The sequence below is a fragment of the Lonchura striata genome, chromosome 14, assembly GCF_050655825.1.
Source record: "Lonchura striata isolate lonStrDom1 chromosome 14, ASM5065582v1, whole genome shotgun sequence".
Classification (NCBI taxonomy): domain Eukaryota; kingdom Metazoa; phylum Chordata; class Aves; order Passeriformes; family Estrildidae; genus Lonchura; species Lonchura striata.
In genome coordinates, this window is record NC_140716.1 from 2,559,675 (window position 1) to 2,572,614 (window position 12,940).

At 67.8% G+C, this 12,940-nt stretch overlaps 1 protein-coding gene across 4 annotated transcripts; it reads right to left on the reverse strand.

Annotated features, from left to right (window-relative positions):
* Positions 1–114: 114 nt before the first annotated feature.
* Positions 115–11,935, reverse strand: LLGL1 (LLGL scribble cell polarity complex component 1). Of its 4 annotated transcripts, none has more exons than XM_085592097.1 (23): positions 11,758–11,935; positions 9,117–9,214; positions 7,005–7,086; positions 6,790–6,920; positions 6,255–6,413; positions 6,012–6,174; positions 5,789–5,924; positions 5,642–5,696; positions 5,405–5,562; positions 5,106–5,323; positions 4,938–5,005; positions 4,516–4,669; positions 4,048–4,152; positions 3,559–3,851; positions 3,332–3,485; positions 3,101–3,254; positions 2,722–3,005; positions 2,246–2,510; positions 2,036–2,150; positions 1,847–1,941; positions 1,615–1,738; positions 1,463–1,542; positions 115–1,271 (listed from the first exon to the last, which is right to left on the reverse strand). In XM_085592097.1, the coding sequence occupies exons 1-22, from the start codon at positions 11,836–11,838 to the stop codon at positions 1,464–1,466; spliced, it is 3,171 nt and encodes a 1,056-aa protein (XP_085448223.1). In that variant the 5' UTR covers positions 11,839–11,935; the 3' UTR covers positions 115–1,271; position 1,463. The 4 variants fall into 4 exon arrangements, with proteins under 4 accessions (XP_085448223.1, XP_077643024.2, XP_085448221.1 ...); XM_077786898.2 differs by having other exon boundaries at positions 6,805–6,920; positions 11,758–11,934; XM_085592095.1 differs by lacking the exon at positions 11,758–11,935 and adding an exon at positions 9,765–9,942.
* Between the last annotated feature and the right edge of the window lie 1,005 nt (positions 11,936–12,940).

Consider the following 12,940-nt stretch of genomic DNA (forward strand, 5'->3'; position numbering starts at 1 on the left):
TGTCCCAGGCTCTGACTCACTCCCAGGTGGGGTCACCCCCAACCCTGATTGTGCCTCTCTGCAGCTCAGCACTCACCTGGCTCCGAGGCTCAGCAAACACCTGCAGCCCAGGCAGCTGATATTAAATGCTTTATTTTCAATATTAAAAACCAGTATTTTTAATAACTAAACAATGCTAAATTCATCTTACCAAAAAAAAAAAAAAAAAAAAAAAAAGATGAGGTTGAGGGTGGGGGGGGGTTCTACCAGGGACGCTACAGCCCCGGCCTCGGCCGGCAGCAACAGAGCCCAAACCCCCCCAGCCACACACGTACCGCAAGAGAGCCCGGGGGGGCCACAGGTCCCCAAAAGGAGAGGGGCAGGGCCCAGCTGAGCCCCGTGGGAACAGCCACCATGGGCCAGGGGACAGACCACAGCCCCCCAGGAGGACGAGGCCAGGCTTGGAGCCCAGGGAGGGTTTGGCACAGTGAGACCCCCAGGGTGGGGCAGCCCAGCCTGGGGCAGGAGGGGTCTGGGGCAGCCCCATCTGCCCCCCTCCAGCACCAACATGGACCAGGAGCAGGAGCCCGTGTGTAATTCCACAGCGTGACCCCATCCCAAACCCACCCCGTGGCAGGAATTAGTGTCAGAAAGGAGCAGCAGGCACAGAGCCCAACCTGGAGAATAGCCCTTGGAGAAGCCACTAAGAGAAAAAGGCCACCTGTGACCCCGCACTGTGCCCCTCCTCGGGCTGCTCGAGGCCTCTGCTGCCCACCTGGGAGCCAGGGGATCCCCACGGGGCTCCCCTGGGGACAGTCCCTGTGCAGCAGCCAGAGCCTCCTGGCAGGCAGGGAACGGGGCTGTAAACTGCAGGGAGCCGGGCATGTAAACACAGACCAGGGTACGGGGGGGCTGTGCCCGGGGGCTTCTGGCCCCCCACTGCCCCAAGGGACCAAAACCGGGGGACAAGGGGGGGCCCACAAGCCCTAGCCCTCCCCGTGGAGCCGGGGAAGCAGCAGCATCCCCCAGGAAGGGGGCTCTGGAGCAGGGGACAGTGACACTCGACCGTGTATAAAAAAGGAACTGATCTTCCCCGGGAAGAGTCTGTGCCCCACGGCCCCGGCTCGGGGCCCGGGGCCGGGCGGGGAGGTGTGTGGGGAGCGCCGGAGCCGGGCTGCAGATGTTAGAGAGGAGGCGAGTCTACGTTACGTGGGGAGGGGGCGCGGGGGTCCAGTCGAGTCGCGCATCCCGGGAATCCGAGCACTGAGATGGGTCAGGGAGGCCGGCGATGCCTGTGGGTGAGGCAGCTCCTCAGACGGCGTTGGTGGGGATCAGGACAGGCATTCCCCCTGCTCCCCCTCCTCTACAAGCCCCAGGGATCACAACTCCATCCTCCCACGATGGATCAGGAAGCAGGGCACTGCGCTGGGGTCCCAGCTCCAAACCCCACTCCCACCCCAGGGACCACCAGCCCTTCACAGACCTCACTTGATGAGGATCCCCGTGGGCCGGGCCTCGTCCTCGCTGGCGTTCCTCAGGTTCTGCTCCGCTTCCTCCGAGGACCTGGGGCAGAGGAGGGTGAGAGGCGCTGCCACGGCCCCTCAGCACCATTTACCCCGTTCCCACCCCACTCACGCCAGGAAATCCTTCACTTCCTCCACGGTGATGTCCCCGGTGGTGTCCAGCGGGTTCTCCATGCTGCTGTTGGGGGAGTCGATGGGGCCGGGCGAGAAGGTGGCCGAGTGCTCCTCAGGGGACCCTGGGGAGTCGGGGGACAGGAGGCATTGGGGACAGCCAGGACGCAGAGCCGGGCTTGGAGCAGGGCTGTGGGACACAGTGTGTGTGCAGGGACAGGGTGGGCACTCACGGTCGCTGTCCGAGGGGGAGTGCTGGCTCTCGGAGCTGCGCGGGACATGGGTGCCGTTCGCCTGCGGCAGCTTCGGTGTCACCGTTGAACTGTTGCTGGAAGGAAACAGGGAGAAGTTATGGCTAGAACCGGTGTCGTGGGGTGGGTTCCCACACAGCAAAGCCCCCCCACGCCCCCGAGACAGCCCACCTGAGGCAGGAGGTGTCCTGGAGCCGGGCGACCTCCAGCCGGCACAGGGGCTCCGTCACATTCCTGGCGCTCAGCGAGAAGCGCTCAAACTCGGATGGTGAAATTAGGTAGAAACCTACAGGGGGGACAACAGCGAGCCTCAGGAATCCCCCAGAAGGTTGCAGCTGAGGTCAACATCCCATCGACACAGATGTCACCTGGCGTCCTCACCTTGGCCGTGCTTGGTGAAGACGCAGGAGGCAATGCCACTGATGTCCTCCTTACGGATGCAGCTGTAGTGGACCTGGGGCCGCAGGCTGGGCACGGTGAAGATGTGGATGTCCCCCAGGTTGGTGAGACAGGCCAGGCAGTTCTCCAGCCGCTCCTCGGAGCCAGCACTGGCCAGGCTCACCAGGGCCACCTTCCGCACCCGGCAGCCCTCATGTGCTGTCAGCTTGAACTTGGTCTTGGCACTCACTTTGGGCAGCGTGAACACCTTGAGGGGGAAGGAGGAGTCAGGCTCAAGGAAGCTGCAGGGCTTAAGAGAACACCTTCCCCTTGGATTCACCACCCTAGAACAGGCATAGGAGTGCCCCCAAAACCTGACTGGTCACCTCCAGTCCTTGCGTGATGAGGACATCGGAAGAGGACACGGGACATTTTGTGTCTCATCTCTACCAGAGTGGGACACTGAGCCCCGCACTCACCTTGAACTGTTCCTCGGAGGAGATGAGCATGGAGTGGCTGCCCTGCATGTCAGGGGCCTTGGCCAGGTCCCGAGACACCTCGTAGGGCTCGGGCAGGGGGTTCCCCCGCCCGTCCAGCACCGCAATGGCCACCACCGGCGCCCGGTGCATCAGCTGGATCTCCTTCCCCAGCACCGCCTCCACCGCGCGCTCCGAGAACTTCTCCTGCGACGGCACCTCCAGGGCGTAGGCGAACACCGACCCCGAGTTGGTCCCTGCCCACATCGTGGGGCCGTGGTGGGCAGCTGTGGGGATGGAGCAGTGTCAGAGTCCCCTCCCCACAGACCCAGCCTGGGGCCTTTTCCCTGGGGAGGGAGGGAGGGAGGGAAGGGGGTCTCACCGTCACGGAGGAAAGTGTCGGCAAAGTAGAGGCACCGCACGACCCCCGAAAGCGAATCATCGGCCGAGCGAGGCTCGATCCGCCGCTGCACCGGCGTCATCTCCACCTCGGGGGGGCCCGCCTGCTCCGCCAGCTGCGCGTTGGCCTCCTGCACCTGGGGAGGGGACGCGGGGTCAGCCCCTGCTTGGTGGGGACGGGGAGCTGCCACGGTGGCCCCCACTCCACGCCCACCTTGCTGGAGGGGCTGCTGGCATTGAGCCTCTTCTTGCCCGACACGCGGCTCTTGCGGATGCGGCGGAAGGACTGGCGCAGGGACTTCTTGAGGGACTTCACTCGTGACAGGGGTCCCTCCATGGCCAGCGAGTCGTTGGGGTGCAGCGTGCACCTGCGGGCACCGACGCTGCTCAGCACCCACCGTGCCACTCCACGGGGTCCCCAGCACCGAGGTCCCCCCGTACCTGGCCAGCACGGGGTTGCGCCGGTAGTAGTCGAAGAGCCCGAAGCCGTGGCTGGTGCCAAAGGCCACGAGGTTCCACTCGGAGTGGAGGGTGACGGCGGTGACGGCGGCGGGGGGCACGCACTGCACCAGCACGCTGGGCTGGAAGCCGGGGGGGAAGTGGAGGGGCCCATTCCGGGGGGCCAGCCGGTCGTGGCCCTTCCAGGTGAAGCCCTCACGGTCCTGCAGCAGGTCCACTGTGGCCACACTGACCGCGTGCTCCGACTTCTCGTCGCTCAGCTCCATCACCAGCACCTGCAGGGATGAGCACACACAGGGGGGACACACTGGAGACCCCCAGCCGGCCAGCCTGCTGCACATCAGGGGTTAAACCCAGGCTGGGAGCCCTTTAAGGACAAGTATGGGGGTCTGTAGCCCCCTCATGCTGTGGGTTCCCAATGGGAGAACCGAGAGGTGCTTGGCAGCCCCTGCTCTGCCCGTGCCACCTTACCTGCCCCGCCGTGCCAGCCACCACCATCTTGGCCGTGTACTTGCAGAGCGCGATCTTCTGCACGCCCAGGCGCGGGTCATCGCTGTAGGGATCAAAGCAGCCCACCTGCGGGAGGGGACAGCTGAAGGGACAGCCAGGACCCCGCCCAACAGCTGCAGGACAGCCCCCCCTGCACCCCCACACCCCTCCACCAGCTGTGGCACACGGGCCACTCTGGGCATCACGCCCAGGAAAAGTCTGTCCCCACGCGCCCCCACGGTGGGGCAGACCCACGGGATGGGGCCCACGGAACAAGCGTCCCTTGTGTCCCCACAGTGCGTCACACAGCAGCTGTGCCCTGAGCCGGGGGACACAGCCCGGGGCGCAGCCGGGATGGCTCCGGCAGGTGCATCCCCCGTGCCCAGCTCTGGCTTTGCCCTCTCCAGTGCTGAGCTCCGCGGGGGTGTCACCCTGCCCCGGGGACCTCACCTTGCGGAACGGAGGCCACTCCTCCTCGCCCGCCTGGTTGAGGCTGTCGTTGTGCTCACAGTCTGTCTGGAAGATGTTGGCGGTGCCCAGCTTGTAGAGGGGCTTCAGGGAGACCCCCGAGGCGTCCCAGAACCGCACCGTGCCGTCCTCGTGCCTGGGAGGGGGGGTCCTGTCAGCATCTGCCCGGCTAACAAGAGCTGCCTGTGTGCTGGCAGCCACCGTGCCGGAGCGGGGGAGAACGGGGACAGCGCAGCGGGTGACACACTCGTGCCCGGCCAGAACAACAAGGGGCAGCCACTTGAAAAGAGGGAGTGGATGCTGCCACCATCCCATCCCACTCCCCCACCGCAGGAACCAGTGTGGATGTGTTCCCCCTGCATTTCGGGTTTCCCAGGCCCCCTCCCTGCTGCCAGCCTACTCACCCGGTGAGGAGAAGCCCTCTCTGCGTGGGCTCCTGAGCCAGGTTCTTTCCCCCATCAATGGGCCAAGCCTGGAGGGAGGGATGGAGAGGATGGAGGAAGGGATGAAGCTCACTGGGCCACGCTGGAAGAGGCTCAGCGGGACCCCTCCCCACCATCCCCATCACTGACCGCAGAGGATTGCCGGGGGCTCTGCTGCTCGCCCACACTGACGATCCTCTCCCAGAGCTTGAGGGGCACGTTGGAGACATGGCAGGAGCAGGTGATGGCAGAGGAGTGGAGAGGTGCCAGGTATGGGGCAGGGATGGTGGGCCAGCCCGGTGTTTGCAGGTCGACGGCCACCAGCTCCTCCTCCACCAGCACCACGAGGGCTCGGGGGTTCTCAAAGCCTGGGGAGGGGGGAGATGGCTGCTGCACGTGGAGACCCCCACACCATCACCCGCTCCCTGGGAGGCCCTGGCAGGACGTACCTCCCTCGGGCACCTCTGCGCTCTGCACAGTGAAGAAGTCAATGACGCGGGAGGTGAAGTCGAGCGTGGCCAGGGTCTGGCCCTGCAGCACGCTGACACAGTGCCTGTCACCGTAGCTGGCCCGGGGCATCCCCCCACTGAAGATGATGAAGGGGTTCCTGGGTGGGACGAAGCAGCTGCCATCAGACCCTGGACCCCCAAGTGCCCCCCGTGCCCATGCCCAGCCCGCACACCTACCCCGACTCGCAGGTTCGCCAGAGGATTTTGCTGATGGCTTTGCAAGGGAACGGCCCTGAAACGAAGACACCAACACTGGTTGTAGCGCTGGGGTATGTGGGGGATCAGCCCCCAGCCCCAGCGCCCCCCCAGCGCCCCGTCCTGTACCGTAGGGGATGGTGGACATGACGGGCTGCTGGCTCCTCTGGCCGGTGCCGCTCACTGCCCACACCATGTACCCGCCGTCGCTGTGGGAGCTGACGATGCTCGTCCCGCTCTGCTCCCAGGCCAGGCTCTCCAGCTGCTGCGGGGCCACACGGGGGGCTCAGCTCTCGCATGGGGACACACACACAGGGCCACAACCCCGCCAGCCCCGCGCCAGCCCCGGTACCTGGTTCCCCAGGAAGAGATGCTGGACAACACGAGTGCTCTGCTCCCACAGGACCACCAGCCCCCGGCTGTACCCGATCAGGAGCTGGCTGCTGCTGCGTGGGTGCTCCTGGATGGACTCCACGGGCCCCAGCGCCTTCCCGCAGCGGTAGTCATCAGGGACACTGCGGGGGGACAAGCACAGAGGGGTCAGAGCAGGGCTGGGGGTGCTGGGGACAGGGCATGGGGCCAGCAGGGCTCTCACCTCTGCAGGATCTCGTCTGGGAAGAGGGTTTTGTCCTCCAGCAGCGTCAGGGTGGGCAGGGTGACAAAGTACATGGCACCGCCCTCAGTGCCCAGGCAGACCATGGCACCAGCAGCCATCGGTAGGACCACTGTCACCCGTGTGATGCCAGGGGAGCAGCTGAGGGGGGGACAGGGGCTGCCTCAGCACCGTGTTGGGTCTGGGGGAGCACCAAAGAGACCCCAGACCTCCCCGGCTCCATCCCTACATTCCCATCTCCCCTAGTACAGGAGAACAAGGACAAGAACAGCCTCAGTGCCGACAGCAATTAGAGCCATTAATCACCCCCAGGCTCTGCCAGCACCATAAAAAATCCAGAGCTGTTCCCTGCACTCAGCATCTCAGTTCGGATCAGAGGAGCATCCCAGTGGGGAAAACACCACCACGGAGAGGACCTTGGCCAGCATCCCGCCCCAGCAGGCCGGCTGCTCCCATGCTGCTCCCACGCATTCCCAGCTGCGGCCGCAGCCCTGCTCCAATCCCCCCAGGCAAGTACTTAGCGCTGCCGGACCCTGGGCGTCCCGGGAGGCCGAAGCTGCGGGTCTCCTCCAGGTGGGAGCAGCCCTCCTTCTGGCACACCTCCCACAGGTGCAGCGTGTTGTCGTCCAGCAGCGAGAGGAGCCAGCCCTGGGGATGGGGGGATGATTTGATGGAGGGGTGTGTGAGGTGCTGGGGGCTGCTGCCAGGTTCTCCCCCGGGACACCCACGTACCTGGCCGGGAAGGAAGTGCAGCTGGGTGACAGTGGCTGTCTCCTTGTGCAGGCCGGTCAGCTCCACACCCGGCGCGCCATATCTGGGGGGGCCGTCAAAGAAACAACGAGGGTGGAGCCCCCCCGCCCCTTCCCCAGCAAACCTCAGGACCCTTGGAGTTCCCCCTGGTCACAGTTCTGCCTGCAAACACCAGTTTAGCTCCCCAGGAGAGCCAGGGCAGAGCATCCCTGGCCACACCCCATGCCAGAGCTGGCCATGACACCACCATCCCCATCCGGGATCCACCAAGCACCTCCAACTCCAACCAGGACGCTCTGAATCAGCCTGGAATCCACCCAGCACCTCCAGCTGAGACACTGCAGGTCAGGCTGGGATCCACCAACCACCTCCTGCCGGGGTGTCCCAGGTCAGGCTGCGGCCAGCACACAGAGCTGGGGTGGATGTGTGAGGTGTGAGAGCGCCGGGAGCCCGGCACGCACCGGCAGCGGGGTGGGGTTCGGCATGCGCCGGCACAGCCTCACTCACCCGACTGGTCCCGGCTCCTCTGCTGGGCAGGAACCACGGCAGGACCCGAGCAGCAGCTCCAGCACTCACAGAGCAGCCTGGCCTGGCATCCCCAGCACCCCCAGACCCACCAGCTGCTCCCTGCCAGCCCGGCATTCACCAGTGCACTGTGCAGCCCCATCTGAGCATGCCGTGTGCTGGGGGTACCTGCCCCCGGCCACCTTCTGGTGCCCTCGGCACGGGGAACCAGCCCGGCAGCTCTGCCCGGCCGGACAGGCAGGAGCTGTCTGGCAGTGCTGGGCACAGCTGAGCCGGCAGAGCCAGGGACAGCCACGGAGTTTTGGGGAGAGCAGGCAACAGGGCATGGGAATGAAGCAGGAAGCACGCAGAGGGCCCTCGGTGCTACATGCATGGTGGATGCCACCCATCCTTGCACATTCTGGGGTCTTTCCCCACCCAAAATAGTGCCACAAGCTGAGAGCCATCAGGGCAAGTGGCTCAGGCACACCAGTGGCACCAGCATATGGAATGGGGGTCCAAGTGCAGGGACCCCCAGCTGCCTCAGGAGACCCCCCCAGGCATTGGCTGCCCCTCAGTGCCAGGCTGTCTGCAACCAGAGCGGCCCAGCCCGGCCAGGGAGCACCCAGGGGTGCCCCCACTAACCAGTAACGCCAGTCAGGCCAGCTCTGGCTGCTGCCTCGCCCGGCACCGCCAACCTCCAGAAGCATCACTTTGGAGGCAGCCTGAGCGGGGCCGTGTAGGCACGGGGTACCACGCTGGGTACCACCCCAAAAACCATCCCCGCAGAGGATGCTCAGGGCATCGCAGCCCCCCGCAACCGCATCCCTGCAGCGCCGGGGGCTGGGCTCAGCTGGGACCGGCACCGCAGGCCAGGCAGGGCGAGTGGGGCGGCCGGCGACGTCTCGGCCGGGCTGGCACCCGGGCGGCCCCGGCAGAACAAAACACGCCATCTTTGTGCTCGGGAGGCAGCGAGCCGCCGGCCTGGGGGAGGGGGAGCGCGGCCGCCCCCCACGCCCCGACCCCGCGCCCCCAGCCCGCATTCCTGCGGCGCGGGGCCCCCCGAGCACGGCCGCATCCAGCCCTGGCCGCCCGCCAGAGCCCTCTGAAGTCTCCCTGCATGCTGCCGGCAACAAAGCCCGGCCGGCCCCGCTCGGCGTCCCCCGCTTCGGCCCCCCACCCGGGACCGGGCTCCGCGCCCACCGCAGCCCCTCTTCCCAGCGCTGGGCCGGCCAGAGCCCCTGCTGCTCCCCCGGGGGCTGCGTGGATGAGAAGGATGGAGAGGAGCCCCCCGGGATAAGCGGGGTAACAGCAGGAAGGACCCCACACTTGGGATGCTCCCCCCGGGACAGCCGAGCCCCTTTCCCCCGCCGGCGTTTTGGGGCGAGGTGGGGGTTTCCTCCAGCACTCCTCCAGCTGCAGCACAGCTGGACGGAGGGATGGACGTCAGCCGAGTGGGGGCTGCGGGATGGGCCAGAAGCAGCGCAGCCACGTCTCCAAGCATTCTCCGGGATGGGGAGAGCCGGAGGAGCGAACGCGGGAGGGTCCGGGAGGTCCTTACCTCCTGCTCATGTGGGAGGAAAAGGATACAGCTTGACGGCTCCCGCCTTGGTGCCGATGGCCATCACACGCAGGACGGGGTCGTAGGCCAGGGCGCTGGGCTGGCTGGGGAAGCCGTGCTCCACCGTCTGCCATGGGGACAGGCAGGTCAGAGCGGGACCCCCCCACCTCGGACACCCCCAAACCTTCCACAGCCCCCCTCGCCCCCACAGCTGCGATCCCGCACCAGCCTGAGCATCACCCCCGCGATGGGGGATCATGAAGATGCTGCTCTGTCCCCCAGTGCCACCAAGGGGAAAGGGGACATCACTCCTCACCCAATTTCCACCCAGCACTCCAAAACCCAGCCCAACAGCCACAGCGGGGTAGGGCTGACCTTGAACGAGCTGCCCCACCACCCGCCGGCACTTTGGGGGTGGGACCCCCCTGCTCTGAACCTCGGAGGTGGGGACACCCCAGGGGAGGCGAGCGGGACCCCCAGTGCGACATCACCGGGCGTCCCCGATGCCGGGCGGCAGAACCAGGCGAGCGGGACCCGCCAGCGCCAGGGACGTCCCCGCCGGAGCCGCGCGTGGCCCCAGGGCACCTTCCCAAGGAAGTCCCGGCCGAACGGCGTGCCCGGGCTCGCCGGCCGGGGAGGGGCTGCCCCGGCAGCGGGGGGACGCGGGGGGCACCCACCGGCCCGGCCCCGGCGCGGGGACCGCAGGGCTCCCGAGGGCAGCTCGGCGGAGCGGCGACGGCGCGATCAGACGATACGGAGGCCGCCGGAGCCAGACTGGCCGGATCCTGACCCGCTCCCTTTGTCTGGGGCATCCGAGAGGCGCAGCGGGGCGGCTTTGCGCACCCGCCGGCGGCACCCCAGCTCCTGCTCCCCTCCCAGGGGACACCTTCAGGAGCGTGAAAACGCCCCCAGCCCATCCCAGGCGTCCCGGCCCATCCAAGTGGGTCCCAACGCGTCCAAGGGGCGAGGAAGTGGGTGCTCGTGGGTGCCCACCCACGCAGGGTCATGCTGAATCCCCCCGGGATGCACGCTGCGCTGGAGGACGGAGCTGGGACAGCAGCACCACAGCGATGCTTTAGGCCAGAAACCAACACGGTGACACGGGCAAAGAGTCCCCAAAAAGCGCTGTCGCAGCTCCCCCAGCACTCCCAGTCCCAAAAGGAGGGACCCCCGCCGCAGCCCCCGCTCCCGCCCGCAGCGGGGCCGCATCCGGCAGGCTGTGCCGGCCGGCCAAGGCGCGCTCCCGGCCAAATTACAGCAAATCCCAGGCAGATCTGGAGCTCGGGAGGAAAAACAACCCTTAATGGGAGGCAGGTGGGCAGCCCGCGGCCCCAGGGCTGGGACGGCCGGAGAGGGGCTCTCCTCAGCCTCCCCCCAGGACATCCCACTGCTCACACCCGCCCTGGGCACTCGTTCGGGCAGGATCCGGCCGCGGGACTGTGCTCCCCAAAAACAGGGGGGCTCAGGCTGGGCTGAGCCTTGCACCCCGGCCGGATCCACGGCAGAGAGTTGGGGGGCCAGGGCTGTGCGGGGCGCTGACCCCTCAGCACTGCACACCCGACCCCGCTGTGGGACAGCCGGGGGTCGCCCCGGTGCGTCCCCAGCAGGAGCTGGGCAAGGACCCCACGGCAGTGCCGGGACGCGGCCGAATGACGGAGAGACGGGCACGGTTTGGGCACATCCAGGGGGCACTGCCGGTGGTCTCATGCCCCGCGGGCAGGGCAGCAGCACGGTCCCAAGGCCACCACGGCGCCTCCAGGACAAGGTGCACCAAGTCCCAGGCACAGCCCGGTGTCCCGAGGGAAGGGTCTGGCACCTCAGGGCTTGTTTGATGAGCTTGGGGGTCGCTCCCACCCCAGATGAAGGAGGCAAGTGGTAAAACTCGGAGGGAGGAGGGGGGCAAGAGCTGACCTCTCATGTCCGCACAGAGACGCATCTTTGGGGTGACAGGGCACCCCAAAAGCCCAGGGGGTCATTGGCACAGCCCTTCCGGCTGACACAGGGGGTCCAGCCCCCCTGTATCCCACCCCTGGGGAGACGGGAGTGGGGGGCTGAGCCCCACATGGGGGATGCAGCCAGGGATGCTCCAAGGCCAGACAGGGTGTGGGACCACGGGTCACCCCAAAACGCCCGCGAGCGAGGCCTCGGGGGATCCACGGGACAGGGGGGAGTGCGGGAACCGGGGCGCTCCGGGAGCCCCCCCAGGAGGGGCTGGGGACCGGGATGTCGCGCTGCTCAGGGGGTCGCATCCTCTCCCGGAGTGCCCCCCTGCACCGCACGGGGAGGAGCGCAGCCCCCCGGTCCGCACCCCGGGGCGCATCTCGCACCCGGGGGCTCCCGGTACCCACCCCCTGGGGTGCATCCTCCCGGGGCGGCCCAGCAGCCCGTCCCGGGATCCCCGGGCCAGGCAGCCCCGCCGTTCCCGCGTGCCCCTTCCCCGGGAGCGGGGAGGTCCCGGTGCGCGGCTCCCCCGGGGGTTCAGCCGGTCCCGGGGGGCGGTGCCCCGCACTCTGCTCGCCTCCCCGCGGGCAGCATCCCGCGGGGGTACCAGAGCCCCGCGCCACCGGGGGGCTGCCCGCACGCCGCACCCTGCCCGGTACCCCCGGTGCCTCCCGGCGGTCGCCGCCCCCCGGGATCCACCGCCGCGCCCCCCGCTCGCCCTAGACGCACCTTGCTGAAAGCGAAGAGGTCGTGGCGGAGGCGGTCGCGGTGCGGGTCGGCACCCTGCCGCCGGAACCGAAACTTCATCATGGTTGGGCCGGCGGCGGCGGCGGTGGCGGCGGCGCGGTACCGGGCGGGGCGGGCGCGGCCGGCGGTCCCGGGGCCGGTCCCGGGGCGGCGGTGGCGGCGGCGGGGCGCGGCGCGGGGCGGGGCCGGCAGGGGGCGCGGTGCCGGTGCGGGGTCCCCGGTGCCGGTGCGGGGTCCCGGTGCGCGCGCCCGCCGAGCCCGGGCAAGCACCGCCGCGGCGGGGGCGGGGCGGAGCGCCTGACGGACAGCTCCGCCCGCCAATCACCGCGCGGCAACGCGCGCCGCGCGCCGCGGCCCCGCCCACCCGCGCTGCGCCTGCGCCGCCGCGGCTGCCGATGGGAGATGTAGTCTTCTAACTCAACGCCCTCTGCGCTGGGTTTATTTGTATTCTTTTTTAAATCCTCTTCTTTCGGCGTCTTCCCTCGCCGTGGGCATAGTGAGAGACAGCGAGGATACCCCAAGCTTGGTCACGGTGGTCCCAAAGCCCCCACAAACATGGGGCGTCGTGGATTTAGGGTCTCATGGTGTGCCCCACAGCCATGGGGTGCATCAACATGGCGGCGCCCCGGCTGCTAGGCCCGGAGCATCCTGGCGGCTCCCGGAATGAGCACTCGAGCCTCATTCCCGGCTGGCGACTCATTATTCCCGCCAGGGCACCGGGAATGTTGTTCCCCACTCCCCCCGCGGCACCATCCCCAGGTGGGAGGGGGTGCAGCCTGCCCTGCACCCAGTTTTGGGGTGAGTCAGCCCGGGCAGGGCACGGCTTCCCCTCCCTGCTGACTAACCCCGGCCCGGGGAGATGCGGCTGCGGGGCGGTGCAGGGTTTGGGGCGGAAAACAGCCCCGGGCGAGCGGGGAACCGAGCCCCGGTGATGGGCTCACGCAGGGATGGAGGGGCCCGAAGCGCCGGCACAGCCCCGGGACCGAGCGTGGGGAGGCTGGGTCTGCTCCCAGGAGAGGGAAAAGGAGGAAAAAGTCAAAGGAGGAAGAAGGAAAACAGATGGGAGCAAGAAGGGGGTAGTGAAAAGGGGAGGAGAGAAAGAGGACAGGGAATAAGAGATAAAGAGGTGTGAAGAAGAGAGGAAGAGGGAAAGGGGAGAGAAACT